Raw genomic sequence first — 20,888 nt, 5'->3', positions numbered from 1 at the left:
GAGAGTTAAACCCATGTAGTTCACTCCCTAGTCTTTGTGCCTCTTTCACTGATACCCTCACCAGCTGATCATTGATCAACACTCAGCCCTTACCCTTGGTTCTTTCCCCCATTCTACCCATTGAAGCCTTGCTGCAAAACCCACCACTTGCCCTCACAAAATGCCAGGATAAGTCATTATGTCCTATCATGACCTCCTCTCCTTACTTGTCGGGCATTTTCACCTCGTATGAATACCTCACCACCTTCCATCCTTTCTACCTTTCACATAAAATAATCATTAAGCGTTGTCCTTCCATGCTGACTTCAAAGATGTGCAGGTTAGGTGGATTGGCCATGATAAATTGCCCTTAGTGTCCAAAATTGCCCTTAGTGTTGGGTGGGATTACTGGGTTATGGGGATAGGGTGGAGGTGTTGACCTTGGGTAGGGTGCTCTTTCCAAGAGCCGGTGCAGACTCGATGGGCCGAATGGCCTCCTGCACTGTAAATTCTATGATAATCTAATTCTATGACTTGCTCACCTCTTCATGAAGAAACTCATTTTCAGTGACTTCAATCTGCATTTGACTCCCCTTATATTTTGTCTCCAGATACCTTTCCTTGCTCAATCTCACCCTTTGCTTAAACTCTGTAATTTATACCTAAGACCACCTCTTCAGCCTCCCTTGATTTCATTTTTAAGGTTGAGATTACACGTAGGACTCTTTCTAACCGCTTCTTTTACCACCATCATTCTTTTAACTTCCCAGCATAACCCCCTTTAGTGGCTGGGTGGGGTGAGGGAATCTTCCCAGCTCCCTTACATATTCACTTAAACATCTCTCTACCTCAGTCATTCTTCTGCTGCTGTTGATGTGCTCAATTACTGCTTCATCTCTATCTTTAACAGTCTTGTTCCCCTTAACTCAGTTAAGGGGGGTCAGTTAACTCGTGGGCGGCATGGTAGCGTAGTGGTGAGCGCTGTTGCTTCACAGCGACAGGGTCCCATGTTCGATTCCCAGCTTGGGTCACTGTCTGTGCGGAGTCTGCGTGGGTTTCCTCCGGGTGCTCCGGTTTCCTCCCATAAGTCCTGAAAGATGTGCTTGTTAGGTGAATTGGACATTCTGAATTCTCCCTCAGTGGACTCGAGCAGATGCCAGAGTGTGGCAACTAGGGGATTTTCACAGTAACTTCATTGCAGTGTTAATGTAAGCCATTAACACTGCAATGTTAATAATAATAAAGATTATTATTACCAAGTTTACCATCCCCACCTTTGCTCTCAAGTCTGAGGGCTACAAGACAATATATGCTGAAAAGACTGGTTGTCATTTGTCGCACTTGCAATGTCTGGCTCAACCATGCCAAGGAACTAGTGGTTTAGTGGTAGGCTAAATTCTCTTTGTGCTCATCCTCCTTCTCAAAGTAAAAGGAAGCAACCATTTCTCCATAACAAACTTTTAACATCTTTCTCTCACCACGACCCTCACTTCTCTACCCATGTGAAGAGGTTGTGGATTATTTGCAAGATCCATACAGTTCCTTCTGTTGCTACCTTCCTCATCTTCTAATTTTAGTCCTGACCCTCCCTGTCACCCTCTTTCCCCCTCCTACCTACCCTAGTTTCAAAATCTTGGTACTTCTCCGAACTTTTCTGTGCTTGCTGTAACTAGTCTTGCCCTGTCCTTCAAGCTTGTCTTTTCCATTCAAACTATCTGCCTTGATCCCTATTCCTCAACCTTTAGTCTCCTGAATTACTAGAAGCTATCTGTTTCATTCTGTTACATTCTGCACTAAGTTTAAATACTTGCATCAAATATCTTCTATTTTAACAGCTCCACTTTCTAAGTTTTTCATTGTATTTTTATTTTCTCTCGTGAAACTGTTCTGTACTCCTGTTTGCCTTAACATCCTTCCTATAGTTTGGAACCCTAAACTGCTCCAACTTTGATATATAAGCCAGTATTCCATTAGATTTTTTTTTAATGCCCATAATTACTTGAGATTTTGTCCAATGATTCCGCAGAAATAAGCCATTTGTCCTATTATGCTTTTTGGTAGAGCTTTCCAACTAGTTCTACGCCCCTGGCCTTCCCCATATCTGTTCAAATGTTTTTTCCTTTGAGTGTTGGAAAGATATAGCATAACTGCCTTGCTTTTTGTTTTGATATCTCTTAATAAAGCCAAGGATCCCATATGCTTTTTATTAACTAGTCTTCTCGAGGCCTGCCATCCTCAAGATTTGTATTGCACTTCCAGATCTCTCTGTTCCTGAACTCTCTTTAAAATGGTGTTGTTTCATTTACATTGCCTACCCACATTCTATATTAGTGTTATTTGGCGATGTTTACACAGCAAAATATGCTCTTCAATTTGGTTTCTGCAAGGAACATTCTGTTCCGGACTTCATTACAACTTTGGTCCAAATATGGGGAAAGTATGAGGTGAGATTTACTGCACCTTGACATCAAGTGTGGCATTTTGAGTCCAAGCAAAATTGAATTGGAGGATTGCCCTCCAGTGGCTGGACCCGTACTACCTTGCACAAAGGAAGATGGGTTGTAGTTGCTGGAGGGCAAATTTCTCAACCCAAGGACGTAGCTGCAGGAATTCTCAGGCTAGTTGCCTAGACTGATCCATCTTCAGCTGCTTCATCAGTGACGTTCCCTCCAACATCAGGTCCGGAGTAGGAATGTTGGTTGATGATTGCACAGTATTTGGTATCTATCATTTGTCACTCTTCAGATTCTGAAGTACTGCGTATCCATATGCAGCAAGACCAGGCTGATAAATTGCAAGTAGTATTTGTGCCAGGCAATGACCATCTTCAACAAGAGAGAATCTAACCACCTTCTCTTGACGTACAATGGCATAACCATTGCTGACCCCCCACACACACTGTCAATATCTTGGGGGTTACCATTGACCAGAAATTGAACTTGAAATTGACCAGCCAGAAAGATACTGTGGCTTCAAAAGCAGGTCAGTGGCTTGGAATTCTTTGGTGAGTGGCTCAGCTCCTGACTTCCCAAAGTCTTTCGATCATCCACAAGGTGCAAGTCTGGAGTGCGATGGAATATTCTCCACTTAGACGAACACCGTTCCAAAAACCCAAGAAGCTCAACGTAATAATCCAGTGTTGCAATTCTCGTAGAGACTAATTACCATTTTTAAAGAAAGGAAATCTCCATGAAGCCAATGGAAAGAAAACCAATGGACAAGATTTCACTGTTAAAACAATTACTTGTGACAATCCAGCTAAAATCAAAATAATCGAAACATTAACAGGTGAAAGATGTATAATATTGCAAAAAAAGTAAATTTCACTTTAATTAGTCAATACCAGAAAGATGTGTTTCAGTTGTAAATTCTCACATTTTTCCGTACAAATGTGATAACATAGTCTGTCTTTCGAAGACTGTCTTCATTTTGTTGGATCTCTCACTTCCCATCCATTCATTTCAGCCCTTGATAAATGATTATATCACTTACATGTTAGATAAACGCAAGTCTGTGCATCTTGGACTTGAGGGAGCAAAGACGGGAGCAATTTTGGGGGTTCAACCAGGATGGGAGAGAATAAAGGTCTTGCTGTTGGCAGGGATATCTAAGTGGAAGTGAGAAAATTGTTGAGCAAATCGACACTTGCAGTATTATGATGAATAGGAGGCCAAAAAGTAGGTAATTTGGGAGTAGCTTGGGAGTGGTTTATTTTCCAGGAAGTATGCAGAAGGAGTAGTGTTGAAAGAGGGTTGGATGATATGGATAGGAAATAGCAATATAAGATATGAAAAGTTACACTAGTTAAGGGAAGTTCCCCACATTTTGCCTTAGCTAGTACAGAACAATGTGAATCATGTTACATTAGGTTTTTCATTGGACTTTGTTGGATGGTCAAGGACATACGTAACATATCTTTATGTCGGCATAACTAAGCTTGATAAGAGGTTGGATAAGGCATCTTGTGATATAGACCAGGTGAGCCTAATGTCAGTAGTAGGGAAGTTGCTGAAGTCCATTATCAAGGATTTCATAGCACAGCATTTGGAAAACAGTGGTGTAATCAGACAAAGTCAGCATGAATTTACGAAAGGAAAATCCTGCTTGACAAATCTACTAGAATTCTTTGACTATGTAACTAGTAGAGTTGAGCAGGGAGAATTGTTGATGTTATTAATTTGGACTTCCAGAAGGCTTTCAACAAGGTCTCACATAACAGATTAATATATAAAGTTAAAAGTGCATGGGATTACAGGTAGTGTCTTGAGATAGATGGAACGGTGGTTAGCAGACAGGAAGCAAAATGTTGGAATAAATGATAAATGGGTCTTTTTCTGATTGACAGGCAGTGACTAGTAGTATATCGCAGGGATCGGTACTAAGACCCCAACTGTTCACATTATATATTAATGATTTGGACGAGGGAACTAAATGTATTATCTCCAGATTTACAGATGATACAAAGTTGAGTGGGAGAGTGAGTTGTGAGGAGGATGCAGAGATGTTTCAGGCAGGATTTGGACAGGCTGAGTGAGTGGTCCGATGCATGGCAGATGCAGTATATGCAGTATAATGTGGATGAATGTGAGGTTATCCACTTCAGTAGCAAAAATAGGAAGATGGATTATTATTTGAATGAGTGTAAGTTGAGAGAGGTGGATACTCCGCGAGACCTTGATGTCCTCGTGCGATAGTTGCTGAAAGTAAGCGCACATGTACAGCAGGCAGTAAAGGAGGCAAATGGTAGGTTTTCCTTCATAGCGAGAGGATTTGAGAATAAGAATAGAGATGTTTTACTGCAATTGTACAGGGCATTGATGAGGCCACATCTGAGTATTGTGTGTAGTTTTGGTGTCCTTATCTGAGGGAAGATGTTCTTGCTGTGGAGGGAGTGCAGCAAAGGTTTACCAGGCTGATTCATGGGATGGCAGGACTGTCATGTGAGAAGAGACTAAGTCAGTTAGGATTATATTCATTGGAGTCTAGAAGAGTGAGAGAGGATCCCATGGAAACTTAGAAAATTCTAACAGGATTAGACAGCGTAGATTCAGAAATAATGTTCCCGATGGTGGGGGAGTCCAGAACTAGGTGTCATAGTTTGAGGATAAGGGGTAAACCTTTTAGGACTGAGGTGAGGAGAAATTTCTTCACCCAGAGAGTGGTGAAACTATGGAAGTGGCTACAACAGAAAGTAGTTGAGACCAAAACGTTGTGTAATTTCAAGAAGGAATTGTTTTGTTATGCTCTTGATGTAGCATAAGCTGCTTCCTTGATGTGCCCTCTGACAAAGGAAGGTTCAGACTTGGAGATAGCTTTAACACATTTATTAAACTGTTAACAATTCTCCTACTTGGATTCGACGCTACTGTTAATCCTGCTATAGCTACTCAGACTGACAAACCAGTCTGCTACAATCCACGTGGTGGGTGTGATGTGTGTCTCCACTGGAAAGAGACTGAGCATGTGTGATGTGTTCTTTTATATGGGTTGGTGTAATGCCCCCCTGTGGTAGTGTCACCTCTTGTGTGTATCGTGAATGCCCATTGGTCGTGTCCTATCTTACTGACCTATTGGTTGACTGTCTGTGTGTCATGTCTGTGGTGTTCCCTCTAGTGTCTAGCTAGGTGTAGTGTATGTACATTAACCCTTTGTGAACTTAGTGATGTATATCACCACATCCCCCCCTTTTTTTTTCATGTTACATATTTTCTGTACAGTGTTAAAGAAAATTGAACAAACTAGGTAGATGAGTGATACTCTGTACAAGTTATGATAACAGTGATCATTAAACAACAAGTCCAAATCATATGCATGAGTCCAAAGTTCATTAATTATTATGGTTGAATGGCTTTCTTGTTTGGTTGGTGAGTTGGTGATGTTGATGGTGGCATTGCATTGTAAACTCCATCAGTGTCCCTGTGCTGAAGGAACCAAGAAGTGGTCAAATCACTTTGTTGCCTGATTTGGACTTTTTTTTTTTTCTTTCGATGCTTGTGGTGGTAATTCTTGATGGCAGCTGTTCTGAAAGCCAGGTTGCCTGTTGGTAGTGCAGCAAACGTGAATTGATAAGATGCATCATCCTGCCATGGCATGTCATTGTACTGAGCTGAGCAGTAACAGTGTCCCTCATTTGCAGAGTTGTACCATGTCGTACCAGTCGTAGTTCCATTGGTGTTGTTTTTGTTGTCAATGTTGTTGTTGCCTTTGGTACGCTTCTTGCTATTGTCTTTGATGTTGTTGTGTTGGTTTTTTGTTGTGTTTGCTGCGCTCAAGGACCACACTCTGTGGATAATACGAGTCCTTCACACAGTTACTCGTGTTAGCGTGCTTTGTGGCATCTGCTATCTCCTTGAGCGTGGCATCTGCTATCTCCTTGAGCATGCCGTCACAGTTTGCGGCGCTCCCCGTCTGGAGTCATGTCCGGCTTACTTGAATCAGCTTTGGCTTGTCGATGCTCCCCTCCTGGAGTCTGGTCTGTTTCACCTGAGTCAATTTTGGCTTGTCGATGCTCCTGTCTGGAGCCCTTTCTGGTGCACCTGAATCAGCTTTGGTTTCTTGATGCTCCCTGTCCGGAGTCATTTTAGGTTCACTTTAATCTTCTGAAGTTTCGTGATGCTCCCCATCCGGGGTCAAAACAGTCAGGAATGCATTTGCTTGTGGAGAGGCTCGAGCGAGTGAGGTTTGAAGTAACATGGTGTCACCGGAGTCACCAGTAGTCTCACTGTGATTGTCGAGTGCCTCTGTACATTCTAGCTGAGGTCTGTCACGTTGCACATCTGGTATGAGAAGTGGAATGCCATCGTCACTGGTCACACATACAGTGGGCAGAGCCTCAGTGTGTTCTTGTCGTTCACTTGAGCCGGGTAGACTGTCAGAGTCTTCTTGTTCACTGGAGCGTGGTAGACTGTCGTAGTCTTTCTGTTGTTCACTTGAGTGTGGCAGACTTGCATTGTCTGCTGCTGGTTGCTCAGAGGAGGTTGCTAGATCCTCATGGTCTTATTCATGCAAGGACTGCGCTTTGGAGTCTTGCATTGCTTCTATCGTGGACGCAGTCCATGAGCTCTCTGTGGAGGCTTGTGTCTCTCCCTCTGGAGTCTTGCAGCGTTCCTTGTGTGGAATCGTGCATTGGTCTCTCTGTGGACACTGTCATCACTTCTTGTTCATGCAAGGACTGCGCTTTGGAGTCTTGCGTTGCTTCTATCGTGGAGGCTGTCCACGAGCTCGCTGTGGAGGCTTGTCACTGGAGTCACTTCTTGTGTGGAGACGTGCAGTTGTCTCGCTGTGGCTGGGACCCTTCGTGATGAGTGGCCCACTCTCTGTGTGGAGTCGGGGACCCTTCGTGGTGCATGGACCACTCTGTATGGCAGCAGGCCGCTCTCTGTGGGCTTGTACCGCTTTCTGTCCCTTGGTGCCAGGCCGCAACATAATCCTGCACTCACGAGTCGGGATGTCGTATATGCTGGGCTGAAGATTCCCGAATCCGAAGAACTTGTCATCTGAGTCATCAGTGTGCAACACGTCTAGTTGCGGTTCGGATTTGGTACTGAGGTAGCCACCTCCCAAGGTGAAAGGTTCGTCTGAGTCGTTGTCTTCCAAGACCATATCATCACGTTTTGTGTCGGAGCTGGCATTGGGCTCACGATGTCCAAAGAAGAATTCAAGGCGGGTCATAGCCTTCAAGGACTGTATCATCTCTTTGGGCGGTGCTAACTGCTTGTTGCAGGGTTCTGCGGAGGTTACTTTCAGCTACAGGTCGAATTTCAGGCATTGTGCTGTCGTTCCAGGTGAAAGAATCTGGTTTTGAGGCTTTAAATTTTTTTTCCGTGTTTTGGGACATTTCGTCTCTAAGTGGGCGTGGTCCGGGGCCTCTGACGTCATTAAGCGTGTGACGTAGTGCGTAGGAAGCGATTGCGCATGCGCAGATCGCTGTTCCGTTACTTGGGGCCTTGTTCTCAATTGCGCATGTGTAAACGGACCTTCCCGTTCTGTGCGCCCTTCGCGCAACTGCGCATGTGCAGCACCTTTTCCAAGATGGCTGCAATTCAAAACTGCCGTTAGTTGCTGCAAGCCTACCTCGCGGTGAGTTTTGGCGCCTCTTTTACATGCTCCTCACAGAATTCTTGGAATTTGTCCAAACTGCCTGGAAATCGCTCTTGTTTTGCCCCTTTGAGTATTTGAAGGTCTGGAAGATTTCAGCTGCTTCTGGACCCGCAATGGTATGTAGAAGCTTTATTTTCTGTGCATCCGCCACGCCATCTAGGTCAGACGCGACCAGGTAGATCTCGAATCTCTGCCTGAACCAACGACCGTTTGAGATTGCCTTGGTACCTGAGCTGCTGTGGAACCGGAATCTCGAACATCATCTTGCCTGGCTGCTTTTGCTGGTAGTCACTGTTTGCTGAGTTTTAACTATATGGATTGAAACAGTTCACTCCTGGAACCATGTTTTGTTATGCTCTTGACTTAGCATAAGCTGCTTCCTTGATGTGCACTCTGACAAAGGAAGGTTCAGACTTGGAGATGGCTTTAACACATTTATTAAACTGTTAATAATTCTCCTACTAGGATTGAAAGAACAAAGAAAAGTACAGCACAGGAACAGGCCCTTCGGCCCTCCAAGCCCGTGCCGACCATGCTGCCCGACTAAACTACCGATTCGACGCTACTGTTAATCCTGCTATAGCTTCTCAGACTGACAAACCAGTCTGCTACAATCCACGTGGTGGGTGTGATGTTCAATCAACCCTGTGTCTGTACTCACTGAGTGTCTCCACTGGAATAAGACTGAGCATGTGTGATGTGTCCTTTTATATGGGTTGGTGTAATGCCCCCCTGTGGTAGTGTCCCCTCTTGTGTGTATCGTGAATGCCCATTGGTCGTGTCCTATCTTACTGACCTATTGGTTGACTGTCTGTGTGTCATGTCTCTGGTTCTCCCTCTAGTGTCTAGCTAGGCGTAGTGTATGTACATTAACCCTTTGTGTACTTGCAATGATGTATATCACCACAGGAATTTGATATAGATCCTGGGCTGAAGGGGTCAAAGGATATGGGTGGGAAGGCAGGATCAGGGTATTGAACTTGATGATCATAATGAATGGCGGAGCAGGCTCGAAGGGCCGAATGACCACCTGCTCCTATTTTCTATGTTTCTATGATCTGAGTATCTAAACAAATTGTCTGGGAGAAGGTATCAATATGCCTATATGAAATAAATGGTGGAATGATCACAGGACTGGAACCTTGGGTAGGAGGGTGAGTGTCTACTCCTGTAATTGGGCAGTTGGATGGGTAAATAATTAAATGAACGATTGACCTGAGGTATCCACCTATCCCTAAAATAAGATGCAGAAAACAGGCTGTCAAGAAGGGGAGGAAGACAGACCCAGGAGAGCTTGCCAAATAGCTTAACATCCGAACCAGCTTGAGAGACAACTGAAGGACATAATCGCCACTCGCAACAAAGGTCAAACTGTTCTGCTACATCATTTGTCTGTCTGGCCTGGGGCCGGTAAACTGTTCTCGCTGGTTGTAGTTCAATGTCTACTGTGTCCATCCTGATGGTATGTTTTATTGAGCAGCAACAATTTAAATACAACTGCTTGTGACAACCTATTGTGTAATTTGTGACACTTAATCTGTCAATGGTGAAGGATATAAGATGATTGTTAGTGGCCTCATTAATGGGACCATGGAAAGATGGCCTCATTAATTGGACCATGGAAAGATGGCAAGTTGGAGGAAGATGACATGAATACGCGTAGAAAAGTGTTTGCAGCATCTAATGTTTCCTGACACTATCTTTTAGAAGTTATGGGTCATTATTCTCTGGTAGTTCCCAAAAATATTTGAACGTTTTCAAAGCAGTCCTGAACAAGTTTGAAAATGCTGTGTTTATGGTGGCTAAGTTTAATTCCATGGAATTTCAAGATTTTTACCAAGTATTTGAGGGATTGCAGGAGACCAACTTTACTCTAGTCACGTGATGGTGTCCAGTGGCATTATGGGTGAAGTTGATGCAAACCAGCTAGCTTGAGGCAGCAGGGACAAAGACACTTGCCAAGCAGCAGAACAAATTGATTTCCTGCCTGCGACAATGTGTTTGGGGGATCTGGCAATCCGACTGACGGCTGGACGCTGTGTGACCTAGGATGCAGCTAGAAAATGGACCCATATGACCTGTGGATGACAAGAAAATTGACCCACCCAACGAGGTTTGAGAGAAGTTGTGATGCAGTTGGAAAAGTTGAATGCAAAGGCTGGATCTTGAAGTGAAGATGAGGGGAAAATAAGGTTGCTGCCGCTTGTTATTTTTGAAGGAACTGATTGACCAGCATCGGTCACCCACTCAAGACGGTTGTTACTGAGGGTTCAGGTAAAGGCGTTTCCTGGTGTATACATGTTATCAAGACTGAGCAGAACTGAGGAGGTACTGCTGAAATTAGCCTTTTTTTCTAAGTGACCCAGAGCTGGGATCGAACCTGGGACCAAGCTCCTTTTATTTGGAAATGAAAACTGTTCCCGTTGTTAAATCTGGTTTTGGCCACTGACACATTGGGCTGGTTTCTCCATCCTGCCGTGCCAGATTTCTGGTTCAGCACACCGGTGGGATGCTCCGTTTCACTGTCTAGTCAATGGGGTTTCCCATTGTGGGACAACCCCACGCCAGCGGGAAACCCCCGGGCTGCCGGCAAAACGGAGCATCCTGCCCGCAGAGAATCCAGCCCATTGTGTGCACATTTTAATAAAATTAGTGCTTCAGAATTTAATGAACTATATGTCACATGCTGAACATGTATTCTGAAGTATCTGTTTACATTACTGCTGTTGATACCATTTTTTTTTCTGTTCTGTAATTGCAGGAGAAACTGGAATTGGGAAATCCACCCTTATGGATACCTTGTTTAACACCAGTTTTGAGGGTAGTCAATCAACACATTATGAAAACCGAGTAAAATTGAAGGCTCAGACATATGAATTACAAGAGAGTACTGCTCGCTTAAAGCTAACCATTGTAAATTCAGTGGGCTTTGGAGACCAGATAAATAAAGAAGACAGGTAAGTGATTTGCATTTTTTAAAAATTGCTGGAAACCGATGGGGAATGTTTGATAGTATTTCATTACAAAATGACTACAAGAATTTTTCCCAATTAGGATTTTTTAGAGGTGGTACTGCTAGATATATGAATACTTTTGGGAATATGGTAACTTAAAACCATTATATCTTTCTCTATCACCTGTCCATCATTGTTCAGCTCTATGTGGTTCCATATAACTGCCCAAAGGCACCCAGTACTTCCCCCAACAAGGGCTTTTCTTGCTCTCTCTCTCAGCTTTGGAGATCCTAAAGTATATATTCTTGTTTTTTTCTATTTCATCATTTTAGATCCTCTTGGTAATCAGCTGCTAACACAGGATTAACTTTTGCATACGCACACCCAGCACACACTTCTTCACCCAGCACAATCACAACATTGTTTGCTGGTACTTTATCATTGTGGATGAGTCAAAATTTCCTTCAACTGCGCTACAGGAAAATTGTATAAGCCTTGGGGCAAGAGACCCATTAATTCAGCAATAAGCAATAAAATTTAGAATCCTCTTAGAACCTCAAGGCAGTAATTTTCTGCCCTTAGCATACATTTAATTCTCCTTTCACTGATTGCATCTCCCTTCATGTTTTGCACTTGCGCTGAAAACCCAGCTCAACCCAGTCCTGAGCTTGAAACCACACATCTACCATTTCAATGTATGTTTCATACTCTATAACTTGCTGGTCTCTGCCCCAGCACCTGAGAAATCCCATATCCATAACCGTTTATCACTATAGGTTCAGTTTCTCTACTGTCTAGTTTGGTGTTTTCCCATCTTCTATATAAAGTGCCAGCTTATCATAATATCTTCCACCTATACACACTGCTGTTTACTCGTCATAAATTTAATAGTTTTTAACCTCATGATCATTTCTCACCCTTTTTCTATCTACTCTGGCTTTGTATTCTCACTCATACTCTTTGGTCTGCCGACTCTGGCCTTCATTTCATTTGTGTCCAGCTCACTGCTTTCTGTCATCTGATTCAAGCCACTTGTGCTAGCTACCCCTTCCTCCCAACTCCCTATCTCAGGAGGAACATAAAAAGAGATCTACCAATTAGTTCAGCTTCAAAAATTCCTAACCATCTTTTTGCGCATGGGTCAGGAAAGCACTTGCATTTCCAGTTTGTAAACATGATCCTGTAGCCTCATGTGCAATCCCTTTTTAAAAAAAAATCAATTCCGGGATGTGGACTTTGTTGGATAGGTCGGCATTTATTACCCATCCCTAATTGCCTTTGAGAAGGTGGTGGTGAGCTGCCTTCTTGAACCACTGCAGCCCTTTTGGTGTAGGTACACCCACAGTGTTGTTGGGGGTGGAGATCCATCATTTTGACCCAGTGGCAGTCGAGGAATGGTGAACTACTTCCAAGTCAGGATGAGGAATTCTTGGAGGAGCACTTGAATGTGGTGGTGTTCTCATGTGTCTGCTGCTCTTGTCCTTCTAGGTGGTGGCGGTTGTGGGTTTGGAAGGTGTTTTCTAGGCAGTCTTGGTGATTTCCTGCAGTGCATCTTGTAGATGGTGTACACTTTTGCCACTGTGAGTTGGTGGAAGAGGTAAATGTTTGTGGGGGGGTGACAAACAAGTGGGCTGCTTTGTACTAGATGGTGTCAAACTCCTTGAGTGTTGCTGGAGCTGTACTCATCCAGACAAGTGGAGAGGAGAATTCCATCCCACTCTTGATTTGTGCCTTGTGGATGGTGGATAGGCTTTGGGGTGTCAGGAGGTGAGTTATTCACCACAGGACTCCTGGCCTCTGACCTGCTCTTGTGGCCACATATTTGGCTGGACCAGTTCAGATTCTGGTCAGTGGTAACCCTCAGGATATTGATAGTGGGAGAATCAGAAATCGAAATGCCATTGAAGGATGATGGTTAGATTCTCTTGTCGGGAGAAGTCATTGCCTGCCACTTGTGTGGCACGAGTGTTACTTGACACTTGTCAGCCCAAGCCTGGATATTGTTCTGGTCTTGATGCACTTGGACATGGACTGCTTCAGCATCTTAGGACTTGAGAACACAGCTGAACGTTGTATAACATCTCCACTACTGATCTTAAGGTGAAAGAAAGGCGGGAATGGCATGGTGGTGCCGTGGTTAGCACTGCTGCCTCACGCTGCCGCGGACCCCGGTTCGATCCTGGCCCCGGGTCACTGTCCATGTAGAGTTTGCACATTCTCCCCCTGTCTGCGTGAGTCTAACCCCACAACCCAAAGATGTGTAGGGTAGGTGGATTAACCACGCTAAATTGCCCCAAAATTTAAAAAGAAAATGAATTAGGTACTTTAAATTTGAAAAATGAAAGGAAGGCCATTGGTGAAGCAGCTGAAGGTGGTTGGGCCGAGGACAATATCCTGAGGAACTCTTACATTGGTGTCCTGGAATTGAGATGATTGACCGCTAGCAACCACAACCATCTTCCTTTTGTGCTAGATATAATTCCAATCAGTGGAGAATTTTCCCCTAATGTCCATTGACCCCAGTTTTGCCAGGGCTCCTTGATGCCATACTCGGTCACTTGCTGTTAAGGCAATTACTCTCACCACACCTCTGGAGTTCATGTTTGAATCAAGGATGAGGTCAGGAGCTGAATTATCCTGGCGGAACCCAAACTAAGCGTCTGTTAGCAGGTTCTTGCTGAGTAAGCAGGTTCTTACTGAGTAAGTGCTGCTTGATAGTGCTGTTGATGACCCCTTCCATCACCTTTACTTAGGATCGAGAGTGGACTGGTGGGGTGGTAATTGGCTGGGTTGGATTTGTCCTGCTTTTTGTGTACAGGGCATAGCTGGACAATTTTGCACATTGCTGGGTAAATCCTAGCATTGTAACTGGTTTAGAACATGCTTGGCCAGGAGTGTGGCAAGTTCTGGAGCACAAGTCCTCAGTACCTTTGCTGTAATATTTCATGACCCATAGGCTTTGCAGTATCCAGTGCTTTCGGCCATTTCTTGGTATCATATTGACTGAATTAAATTGGTTGAAGAGTGGCATATGTGATGCTGGTGACTTCCAGAGAGGGCCAGGATGGATCATCCACTTTCTGACTGAAGGTTGTTCTAAATGCTTCAGCTTTATCTTGGGTCCCTCATCATTATGAATGGTGATATTTATGGCGCCACCTCCTCCAGTGAGTTGTTTAATTGTCCACCAACATTCACGACTGAATGTGGCAAGGCTGCATAGATCTGATCATTTGGTTGTGGAATTGCTTTACTGAGTCTATCGCTGCTTATGATATTTGGCACGCAAGTAATATTGTCTTGTAGCTTCACCAAGTTGACATCTAAAATTTAGCTATGTCTGGTGTTGCTCCTAGCATGTCCCCCTGCAGTCTTCATGGAACTCGAGTTGATCCCATGATTGGCATAAACCCCTGATTGGTGGAAAACAGTAGAGTGGTGGATATGCCGGCCATGAGGTTATAGATTATGGTTGAGTACAGTTCTATTGCTGCTGGTTGCTCACAGTACCTTTTGGTTGCCCAGTTTTGAATTGCTCGATCCCATGTAGCACAAGGGGACTTCGCCTCCACAATTACTGTGCGGTGGTCACTCCAACCGATGTTGTAATGCCGCAGACCCAGTCAAACAGCTATGTCCTTTAGGACTCTGCCAGTTCAGTCTGTCGTGCTGCTGAGCTATTCTTGGTGATGTGACATTGAAGCTCTTCACGCAGAGTGCATTCTGTGCCCTTTCCACCCTCAGTGTTTGCTTCCTCCCAAGTGGTGTCCAACATGGAGAAAAGCTGATTCATAGTTGTGGTGTGGGTAAGCTGTAACCAGCAAGAGATTCTCTTGTCTATGTTTTACCTGATCCCAGTGTTTGAAGACTCCCAAGGCAGCTCCCTCCAACTGTGTGTCACTGGGCTGCCACGTTTGGTGGGTCTGTTCTGCCAATGGGACAGGATATACAGAGAGATGTTGATGATGTCTAGGACATTATCTGTAAGGTATGATTCTGTCCGTATAACTATGTCAGGCTGTTGCTTGACTATTCTGGCACAGTCCTCCCAGTTTTGGCACAAGCACCCAAATGTTAATGAGGAGAACTTTGTACGGTTGACGGCTGAATTTGTAGTTGTTGTTTCTGGTGCCAGGGTCGACGCTGGGTAGTCCATCTGGTTTCATTCCTTAGTGACTTCCGAGCTGTGGTTCTAGGGTTACGTATAGGCAAGACCAGGTAAGATTTCCTTCCCTAATGGCCATTAGTGAACCAGATGAATTTTTACAACAATCAACTGGTTTCATTGTCATAATTAGACTTAATCTTGTAGATTACAAACCTACCATACAATTTGGTGTTCTCTGCAAATGTAATTATTGCATTGTCAATGTCCACCACTAAAATATTATCAACTGAAAAGTTCTCATTTAAAACACCATTTGCTGTCTAGGTTATTTTGTCAACTATTTTAAATATATGACCTCTGGTTACTGAGTCATTTGCCAGAGAAAATGGTAGGGAGGAACTGTCCAAATGGCTAAAGTTTTGAATTTTAAACAACCCCAAGGAAAACAATGCCACCTTCTTCGATTTCTCTGCCAAACTGAAGTCCCTCATCCCTGGTATCAGTCTGTTAAACTTCTCTGTACCTGCCCCTCGCCCAATGTGGTGTGTAGAATGTTTTTTCAGAAGGCATTTTGGCGTAGCCAATCCACCTACCCTGCACATCTTTGGGTTGTGGGGACAAAACCCACGCAAACAGGGAGACTGTGCAAACACCACCCGGACAGTGACCCAGAGCCGGGATCGAACCTGGGACCTTGGCGCCGTGAGGCAGCTGTGCTATTCACTGCGCCACCGTGCTGCTCTGATCCTCGGACCCTCTTATCTCAAATTTTATTTTTTACAGCCGTATGAATTCGGTCAGATTTGAGAGCCATTGAGGCCCTGAAGTGGCATTGCCGACTTCCAACCCAGCAGACGTTTTCGCCTGGCTATCATTGAGGTGAAGGCTAGGGGCCGGGATTCTCTAAAAATGCGGCTAAGTATTGACGCCGGCGTAAACACCGGAGTGTTTCACGCAGGCGTCAACACCTCTTGGCACAGCGATTCTGTAGCTCACAGGGGACCAGCACGGTGCCGGAGTGCTCCGCGCTACTCCAGCTGCTGTACAAGGCCCTGCACTGCTTGCCACCGCTCCATCTTTCATCTCCGGGAAGAAACTGCTCATATGCGTCTTGGTATGGTGCGCTCTGTGCACTACCTTGCATCAGGCTTGGCCTGGTGCAGGTGCCAAGTCCACCCGCTATCTCCATGCCCCCATTTCCGTCTGGTCTCATCCAGTGGTGTTCTGATGTTTTCTATAAGTCATCTGTAGATGTCGCCACACTCTGCCACCTCCTAACAAGGGTTTCTTGATGCACACTTGCTCAAATACTGCTTTGATGTTATGGGCAGTCATTCTTTTTAAAAAAAATAAATGTAGAGTACCCAATTCTTTTATTTTTCCAATTAAGGGGCAATTTAGCATGGCTGCGTTTATCCCCCAAAGTGCATCATTTTGCACTTAACCAGGCAATTTGTCTGTTTTCTCCCGAATTCTGCTACTATCCTTGTATCCTGCTATGATCTCAAGGGAGACCAGTAACTTGTAAAATGAAATTCAAACTCGCTGTTATTAATTGAACGAATTATACCACAAGATTTCATATTTAAACAAAAAACCTGTACAATTCAAGGGTTAAACATAGCAAGTACTACAGCATATATTTGTCAGCACTTGTGTTTTAAACCCGTAAATCTCAGCACATCTTTCACATTCTCCAAAAAACTTCCCTGCAGTCTATCCACATGGCACACCTAGGTTGTCCCAGATCTTTAAACTAATTAACTCCCATTCCCAAACCTGGCCTGATCTGAAAAGTATGTAGATATTTTAATACCATCCTTTGTTTCCCAGTTGCTTTCCAATCTTTCATTGATTTGGAGAAATTTCATTAATAATTTCTATTTTATCAGACTCATTGGATTCATTATGAAGATGAGATGTCCACTTATTGTTCATTGTTTTCCCCTTCCAGTTCTGACCCAAACATAGGCCACTCTGAATTACAATTACTTTGGATCAGTTTACCAGCTTCTCGAGCCCAGTGCTTCCATTATTTTACATATAAAAATTTTAATCCTGAAATTATGCTCCTAAAACACGCACATCATGAATTTAGACATTTTTGCAGCAATTCACTATGATGCTTTATCTGTATCATCTGCAAACTTTGAAATTGTTCTCTTTTCTCCAAGTCGTTTATATATAATGAGAAAACCAATGGTCCTCATACATTTGGGGAATCCCCATTACCCCTCAATTCTTGGTCGATTGTGTAACCAAAGCACCACTATCTCTTTAACCCATATGCATTTTCTGAATAGGTCTGTTAAGTTGTTTTAAGGTATATGATATAAAGCTACTTCAAAGAGCTCCAATCAGCTGAATCAGACCAGCTTTACCTTTAACAAATTTATATTGACTGCCCTTTCTTTTTACTGCTACACATGTGTAAGGCCAGCATTGTAGCTCAGTGGTTAGCACTGTTGCTTCACAGCACCAGGGTCCCAGGTTCGATTCCTGGCTTGGGTCACTGTCTGTGCAGAGTCTGCACGTTCTCCCCGTGTCTGTGTGGGTTCCGCCGGCTGCTCCGGTTTCTTCCCACAAGTCCCGAAAGATGTGCTTGTTAGGTGAATTGGACATTCTGAATTCTCCCTCCGTGTACCCGAACAGGCACCAGAGTGTGGTGATTAGGGGATTTTCACACTACTTCATTGCAGTGTTGATATAAGCCTACTTGTTACAATAATAAAGATTGTTATTATTGTTGTTCATCTTGAAATGCCCTTGAAGATGGAGGTGAGCTGCCTTTTTCAACTGCTGAAGTCCATCTGGTGTCTGAATGCCTCAATGCTTCTATTCCACGATTTTGACCTTTTTGCACTGAAGAAATGGTGATTATAGTTCCAGGTTAGATTGGTGTGGTTTGTAAGGGAACTTGCAGGTGGTGGTGTGGCCATGGGTGAGTGACATGGGGAGGGGGCCAGCGCCTGGCCCTGGTGACGTTATGTGTGGGGGTACGGGGTCCCGAGGCCTGCTGAGGGTGGCCCTCTACAGCCGTGTGTATGTGGGGGCAGGGCATTCCGGGGGGGGGGGGGGGGGGGGGGGGGGGGGGAGAGAGAGGGAGGAGGAGGGAGGAGGAGGAGGAGGGAGGAGGAGGGAGGAGGAGGGGAGGAGGAGGAGGAGGAGGGAGGAGGGAGGAGGGAGGAGGAGGGAGGAGGAGGGAGGGAGGAGGGAGGGAGGAGGAGGGAGGAGGAGGGAGGAGGAGGGAGGAGGAGGGAGGAGGAGGAGGGAGGAGGAGGGAGGAGGAGGGAGGAGGAGGGAGGAGGAGGACGACTTACCCTAGTGGTGAACAACCCGGAACTTACCCTCGTGGTGCCGCTGCTAGGTTGGGAGGCCAGACTACGGAGACAGTGGCTACATCTGCGGATGCTCGAGGCGACGGACCATGTATATGACCCTGCCCCACATGCTGAGGCCCCGGCCGCCCATCAGGCCAAGGAGGGATCCAGAGGAAGAGTCCTGCGACGGCCCAGTGTGTACACGTTTGGCTGGTCGTTTGAACAGATGACTTGACAGTTCCTCCTGAACAAGGAGACGGTGCGCATTTGGGAACGCGTGGAGGAGGACACCCGCTGCCGGTGGAGCTCAAGGTCATGGCAGCTCTGAAAGTTTATGCCATGGGATTGTTCCAGGGCTCGAGCGGGGACCTGTGTGGTATCTCGCAGGCCATAGCCACAGGTGCATCCAACTGGTTAAGGATGTCCCGTTCGCCTGGGTGAAAATCTACATCAACTTTGACATGGACAATAACAACTCACGTTTGAAAGGTCCTCTGGGTTGAGCCTGGTTGTTGCTCACCTCTGCGGTGCCTGCCAGCCTTTGTGTTGATGACCCCACCCCCTGTCCTCTGTCACCTCCAGGGCCCGTTACTCTGAGGAGGTTGGGATTCTTAAGCCTGACACCCCACTGCCACCTTTGCCCTCTCCCAGCAATTGTGGGAAAGCTTTCCCTGAGGAGACACAGAGATGGCATCTTTAGCCACACATGTGGTTTGCAGTGGTGGGAGGAGGGTGTGAAGGAAGTGTTTGAAGGGAGAGGGGAAGGGGAAGGGGGGGGGGGGGGGGGGGTTGGGGGTCGCATGGAGGGGGGGGGGCGGGGGGGGGAGTTGTCAATCCACTCTTAATGCCCAGTGTAGGTCGCTGACCTTTTTCCGGCATGGAGGCCAGTCCTCCTGGTCACACTCCATGCACTCACAGCCACCGTCACCTCCCCCCAGGCAGCACCCTGTGGCTTATCCTCCGGGACCCTCGGGGGTCAGGCCACCCTTCCTGGCCTCTTATCACGTCTAAAAGCCTCCCCAGATCTGCATCCCCGAATCTTGGGGCGGGTTACCTGGGCGTCATTATGGTGAGCTGGCAGGGGATGGCTTAGCAAGTGCTGCGGAGGTGGGTGCATGTGCTGCTGATGAATGCAGTGCTGGCGAATCGGCTGGTGAGCCTTCATTTGCGGCAAGAAGTCTTTGCAGCTTTGTCTTAAGTGGACCAATTAAGGTTCAATAGCGTTGCCGGACTCACTGGGCCGAGCGCCGGGAAGCTCACGGCAGTTCCCGCTCGCTACCGCACTTTGAGATCTTTCCGGAGAATCACGCCCATTTTTTTGCAATCTTCCAGTCTTCTGGCACCAATTCCACATCAAAGGAGTATTGAAAGAAAGATTGTAGTCTGAACTTCTGCTACATCGATCCTAACTTCCCTCGGCAACACTTGATGCACCCCATCTGTACTTGCTAACACCAATGATTTAGCACTTTTATCTCTTTATATCCTAGCCAATATCTGTCAGTGCATCTCTAGGATCACCTAAAACACGTACATTTTACAATTGCATTGGAAATCTCCCCCCTTCTACCCAGGCTATATCTGTCTTGTTGAATGATACTTGTCCCAAATCCACCACATGTGTATTTTAAAAGTCATTAAACAAAGTGAATGTCAAAAAATGGCCTCTTTTCATCCCAATCCTAACCCCGCAATCCATATTTTTCCATGTAAAAATAACTTTCCTCTTCCAGCACCATACTCTTTTTTTTTTTACTTATTCCTTTGTTAGTCAACCACCTCTCCTCACATACTTCTCTGCCTCCTGGCCTGGTAAATCAGTATGTTAGATGCCCTTGTTAAATATAAGTGACTTATAATTATGCATCTTTGAGAACTTTTCTTTACTGGAATTCTTTACTTAAATGAAAGTTTTAACCATACATGAAAATGAGATTTTGAGACATAGGGGAGGCAGTGGTCTAGCGGTATTGTCACTGGACGAGTAATCCAGAGACCCAGGGTAAAGCTCTGGGGACCTGGGTTCGAATCCCATCACTGCAGAGGACAAAATTTGAATTCAATAAAAATCTGGAATTAAATGTCTAATCGTGACCATTATTGTAGATTGTCGTAAAAACCCATCTGGTTCGCAAATGTCCTTTTGTGAAGGAAATCTGCCATCAGGCCTACATGTGACTCCAGAACCACAGCAATGCGTTTGGCTCTTAACTGCCCCTTCAAGGGCAATTAGAGATGGGCAATAAATGCTGGGCCACATCCTATGATTAATTTTATTAAAAATTAACTTGCTCATAACCAAGGGTAATTTGGCACTGAATTCCATATGTTCTCAGTTTAAAAGCTTTTGTACTGATCAGAAGTTAGAAATGTAACATCTGGAAAATGAGGCACCTTTGGCAACTATTGTCAATGCTCAACAGTTGG

The 20,888-nt window shown here is 45.1% G+C and overlaps 1 protein-coding gene across 4 annotated transcripts in view; it reads left to right on the top strand.

Moving 5' to 3' along the window:
* septin10 (septin 10) overlaps nucleotides 1-20,888 on the top strand; it is a 119,468-nt gene that overhangs the window by 28,330 nt on the left and 70,250 nt on the right. For all 4 annotated transcript variants that reach the window (XR_011935189.1, XR_011935188.1, XM_072476709.1 and 1 more), the window contains exon 3: nucleotides 10,841-11,036. Coding sequence is in view for 2 of the 4 variants with exons in the window: in XM_072476709.1 (XP_072332810.1) it covers nucleotides 10,841-11,036 (196 nt within the window). In the remaining 2 variants the exon portion in view is untranslated. The remainder of the gene's footprint in view (nucleotides 1-10,840; nucleotides 11,037-20,888) is intronic.

Source organism: Scyliorhinus torazame, chromosome 15 (assembly GCF_047496885.1).
Source record: "Scyliorhinus torazame isolate Kashiwa2021f chromosome 15, sScyTor2.1, whole genome shotgun sequence".
Lineage (NCBI taxonomy): Eukaryota > Metazoa > Chordata > Chondrichthyes > Carcharhiniformes > Scyliorhinidae > Scyliorhinus > Scyliorhinus torazame.
This window is presented reverse-complemented; position numbering and strand designations above follow the sequence as displayed.